General features: G+C 41.5%; 1 protein-coding gene across 1 annotated transcript in view; it reads right to left on the bottom strand.

Moving 5' to 3' along the window:
- GRK3 (G protein-coupled receptor kinase 3) overlaps positions 1–5,679 on the bottom strand; it is a 152,854-nt gene that overhangs the window by 41,426 nt on the left and 105,749 nt on the right. Inside the window, 1 exon segment of the mRNA XM_019506662.1 lies at positions 4,484–4,640. Within this exon segment, the coding sequence (XP_019362207.1) occupies positions 4,484–4,640 (157 nt within the window).

The following is a 5,679-nucleotide window of genomic DNA, read 5'->3' as shown; positions in this document are numbered from 1 at the left end:
AAGAAGACATACAAAAAACTAGAACTGTTGGTTCCAAAATTATACCTTTTATTAGGCCAACTGGAAAATGGCAAGAAAATTGCTTTTCTGCAAGCTTGCACGGCTACCAAGTACACCCCTGCCCAGATTAGAAATTTGAGAGTACAGGTATTAAAAATAAATAAATACGATTAAGTTTAAAAAAAAAATCCAGGAAGGAGTAATATCTCCTGTCCCAGGTTTCATTCCGGCTATTGCTCCGGAGAACTTAGGTAATGGAAGAAACTCCATTTCCAAATGTGTGAATTCAAAATACATTAAAATAATCTTTTCTATTTAAACCATCCTGGATAACATACAGAATAATGACAGAAGAGGACAATTTTCTGGAAGCACACCATCTGGAGGGAGGGGAGAAAAAAACCCCACTTTATGATAAATCATAGCAATTGAATGTTTTACCAATGCCAGCACTTACAGGTCGCTTCAAGAGGAAAGCCTTCTGAATCTAACATTTGTCTTCCAACATCTAGGCATTCAGCTTCAGAGCATGGATGTAACCAGAATGATGGATGCAGACACAAGGACGAACTGAAGATGAAGAATGGGGTCCTAGGCGCGATAGTAATGTGTTTCTGAATCCCAGTGGAAAGGACCACTGTGGCACTATAAGCCAGACAGTAACTCCCCTGCCACCACCACCCTCCCCCAAGGCCCTTCTTAAGGACCAAATAATCAGAAGCAGCATAAATTGATGTCTTGTACTACAGTACTGAGAATGCAAGAGTCTCTTGGAGCAGGGGTTCGTTGAAGAAATCTGAGGACAAATGGCCTTTTGCTTATGAATTCAAGGCCATTACAAATGTCTCTAGGAATCATTATAGCAGATAAAGTGCCTGATCTCCTGGATAAAATATTTGACAGTTGATCCCACCTGCTTTATTGTTCAGCTCACTTACTCGGGCTGCTATGACCTGATGCTTATCTTTCATTGAGAAAATCCTCCGTCATGGTTGACCCTAAAGCCCCTGCGCCTGCTGAGATAAGCTAGGCTTGAATGCAGTTTCCTCTTATTACAGCAGGCAAGTTCAGAGAGATGATAGTAAGTTGAACGCAGCCCAGAGGAGCCACTGACCTCGGCTGCCCAGATGACAACTTGCTACCCCTTTAGCAGAACATCCAGCACAGCAAAACATTTCCTCTAAATAAATATTTTTACCAGATTTTTTGGACTCTCAATCACAAGAGATGGCTTGGCTGAGTTCAGTATTATAGGCAGTATTTGGTTGTCTTCAACGGAAATTCTGGGCATGCTGTTACAGAAAATGCAAAACTAGCAATACTTCTCACTTCCACAGCATCTTCTGAGGATCTCAAGGTGCAATTCAAACTTTAAGACTCAGAAAATTTCTGAGAGGTATGCATACAGTGCTACCCGCATTTTACAAAAGAGGAACTATGCACAGAGAAGCATTAAAAAGTAACTTGCCCAGGTCACACCGACAGCCACTCATAAAGCATACAGTTAAAGTGACTGATTCATAGGCCAGTGTTTTATATGAGAGACCGTGAAAAGTAAAGGCAGTCAGCAACAGACTGGTGGCTGGATTTCCATCCAAAAGACTCTAATTTTACTGAAATGAATTTTCCAGCCCTGCAGCTTTTCTGTTTAACACACAAATCCTATCAGCAGGAAAAATAAGGGCCACTCAAAGACTAACATCCCAGTGAGAGGAGTTTTTTATTCTTATTCTACCATCTGCAAAACAAGCCAAGCGAGTCCAACAGTCAGGACGCCCTAAGACCTTGTAGAGCTAGGCAGCAGGCCCTACGGTTCACGTTTCAGATCTAGGAAAACTTCCTAGTGAGGTGGGCAGAAAGGGGTAAGGTCAGGCATGTTATCTGTCCAGAATTAACTTGCTCAAAAAGAAGGAAAAGAACGTGTGAGATTTATACATCTGTTCCTAGGAACTGAAAGGAAGCTATATTAGAAAATCCACTGATAATCCTTAGGAGAAAAATAAATAAATAAATAAATAAAAAAATCGAACTGTTTTTAGCCATTCCTCTGGCTATGGACAAGTACTTTGTGTCATGTTAGAGTTTTATCTCCTACCAGACCACTTCTCTACACAGCTTTCTTTTGAACTACAGGAGGTGGACCCAAGGGAATCTGAGTCCATGTTCAGAAGTGAAGCGATGGAGTCACAGGTTCAGGATAGATAGGACCATTATGAATATCTAGTCTGCTTCTGTCTTGTGCATGCAGAGCCGAATCCGGTGCCTGAAAGCAAGCTCTCTCTTAAGCGAGATGCACTTTTTGCATCTTATGCACGTCGTTCACGTGAACAGTTCTCTGCACGGCATTAGCAGACATCTAGAAAGAGCCGTCCTCATACAGGCACCTCATCTGGTTCTATCACTAAGGGAGAGTAAGGAATGAAAACAGGACCAGGAACAAACACTGGAGAGAGAGTAAGGGGAGCATGAGGAAAGAACAGACTGTCCCTAAGGGACAGATAACCTCCAGCCCTAATAAAACCATCACTCCAGCCACTGCCGAGTGGGAAAAGAGAGGCCATTAAAGAAGTGTGCATGCTGCTGGTGGGAGCTGGGCCTTTCCGAACTGGTGCATGGATGGGTTTCAAGACTGACTGCTCGTCTTCCTCACATCCACATCCAGAGGAGTAGCAGGCATGCAGAGAAGAGGAAAAGCAGTATTCAAGATGCTACAAAAACAAAGGCCAGGAAAGACAAAAACTCATTAAGCGATTTTGAGACCAGCAGAGAGAAAAATCAGATTAATGTAATCTCACTAAGATACAGAGCATTATGTCTTAAAATACAGTAAATTATTCATTTTGGAGTTGTTTGGTGTCTACGAAGCAATGCTAGTAACAATTCTAGCAGTTGAGACCGATTATCCAAGAGGTCTAAAACAAGATAACATGCAATTCCCCCTCTTTTTGTTTTTGTTTTTTAACTGGGACATAGGGATGCGTTTACAATGAGCTACGAACTGTGACTCTCATTTGAACACAGTAATCATCATGAGTAAAATTAACCTTCCAACCAACTTCCCAGGTAACCATGGTGATAACACTGATTTTAAGCTTCATGTAACGTGCTTATTGTACTCTGGAGGCTCTAGCACTTCAACATGTGTTTTACAATCAGTTGGGACAACATGCATTTTGTGGACTCCACCTGACCTTCCCCTCTGCAAGTACCTTGAGACTCCAGACTTGCAGCAACAAAAAGAAAAATTTCTATTTAAAACTGATGTAAATTTTTTAAGCTGATGTCAATATTGCATAGGCAACTTCTCACTGTACATGCTGGCGGTTACATTGACTGTTAGGGCCACAAAACAAGCAGTAAGAGAAAAACTGGATAAGCTAATTTGATGGTCCCAGGAAAGGGAAGGGGCTACTTCAATGTCTTGCATTCTCAATGACTTATACAGCTATAGCAACAAAAGATGTTTTTTGTGAAAGGCACATTTCACTTTCTGAAAGATGGTGTTTTGAAGAGGTCTTCAGCTATTAATTTTAAAGAGCTCTCTTATAAAGCAAACATTTTCAACGATTTTCTAAAATACAGAAATAGATGGCACTAATCCCAATTCTAAAACAAACTGAGCAACCAATGTCCCCCTCCTCTACAGCGGTAGCAGTCCTGATTTTTCTCTCTGTCTTAAAGGATGTCTTATCCTAGCAGGTCAAGAGATTTAGGGGCATCTCTCACTAGAGACCACAAGTAGTTCTCTTGAATCAGCTAGATTTAAGAGCTTTCTGTGATGCTCACTTTATTCCTCAAAGACTACACTAATGCTTCTATAAAGCACTTGGAGTCTGTGTGCCTGAGGAAAATAATAATGCCGAGATAATACACAGCACGTTTCCATCAGTATGTCTGACAGTGCTTTCCAAAGGACATAAGCAACATTAGCCCTGTACTACAAATGGAGGAACTGAGGCACAACCTGTCAATGAACAGCACTAAAGTCTTTCGAGCTACACTTCAGTGAAAATGTCTGGCTAGGATTTCTGCTCCGGGAGGGAGATTTTTCTGCTAATCGGTAACAAATTGTATGCCGCTATTTGCCATGTTCCAACTCAAAAATATTCATGCCAACATTATCCCACAATAATCATGCAGAGGCTGAGGATTACCCAGCCCAGAATGAAGGGTATGTTTATGAAATGTCTGACTTTGTGAAATCAGAACACCCTACACACAGAAATGATGTTACCATTTAAATGGATTATCCGCATAGCGTTTGAATCAGCTACGTGGCAAAAATCATTCAAAGGTTTCTACATACTAAAAAAAAAATCATTTAAAAGAAAGCCATGCAGGAAAAGACTGCAGGCTCTTGTTTCTGCCTTGTTTCTTTTACACCACGCAATATTGAATTAATGGAATGCATATTCGACTAAATATCTTTAACACTGTAAGGAAAGGTAGTTGGGCAGGGGGTTGGACCCGATGATCTCATGAGGTCCCTTCCAGCCCTAACGTCTATGAAGTATAAGGAAGATGAAGAATAAGTACTTACTCCTGTGCTGACAAGAGACAGCATAATTCTTTCATTTAAGGCTAGTGTTTCTCCTTGCTTCATCTTGATTCTCTTCTTATCTAAACATTTCATTGCATACCTGAAAATATTAATCATTCAGAGAAATGCGTTGGAAAAGATTTCCCCGCAGCAATTTTCACCAACAATCTGTGATAAATATACAGGCGTTTAGAGTATACCGAGCAGAATTATTAGACTTGTGCCTACATCAGAAGTACCAAAGCAGCACCTAGACACAAAGATTTTGGAGTCGTTCCTTATGCATCAACAAGATTTTCAACAAGAGGCTCCTAACTGAGAGATTTCCCTGGGACTACTACACAGGAAAGTCTAAAATGCCGTTTACTTATATAGCATTGTCTAGCATTTGAGACACAAAACACAGGTATGTCATTTGTCAAACGAGGAAGATGGCTACAAGGACAGTGATCCCAAAATTTTTATGAATTCAGCATCAAACCGCTAAAACTGGCTTATGCTGGAGCCAATATTGCCAGTAGTGCAGCAGGTGAAGGTTGAGATGCTTCTCTGTGGAAGTTTGCAGGCAGCTGTCAGTACATGTGGGCAGTCCTTCCAGGACACTGACAAATGACTTAAATCTTTTGATTTCCCCAATTCACCTCCAGCCTGTCCAATGCTTGCGCAAAACTGGCATCTCTGAAAATATGAGAAAACTAGCGTAGGCTCCAGTTTATCCCCGCTCAGATGTGCTGAGTGGAAGTGGAGAAAAACACAGATTTCTCCTCATTCTTAATGCCTTCACTCAGGACCAGTGCAAGGTGGTGGTGCTAGCTCTGCAAGTACAGAGGGACCACATCCAGCACCATCCCCTGGACACCATCGGTTGGGGTGAGGGCACAAACAAGATGCTGCACCCTTTTTTCCATGTCTTTGATATCTAGGAACAAGTGGTATGGGAACATATGCTACATCTTTTAGCACAAAACATGTACACAACACACCTGACCCTGGGTTTTTGGCTCTCAATGCCCCTCCACAGAGCAAGAGTGGTGCCATTTAAAAGTATTCTCTATAAAATGCCATGTAAAGTTGTAGTGCTGTGTCAGGGTTTAGTAACAATACAGCCTGCATGTGGTCTGTGCAGACACAACCAGTAT

Source organism: Gavialis gangeticus, unplaced genomic scaffold (assembly GCF_001723915.1).
Source record: "Gavialis gangeticus isolate Ggan-Ray unplaced genomic scaffold, GavGan_comp1, whole genome shotgun sequence".
Classification (NCBI taxonomy): domain Eukaryota; kingdom Metazoa; phylum Chordata; order Crocodylia; family Gavialidae; genus Gavialis; species Gavialis gangeticus.
This window is presented reverse-complemented; position numbering and strand designations above follow the sequence as displayed.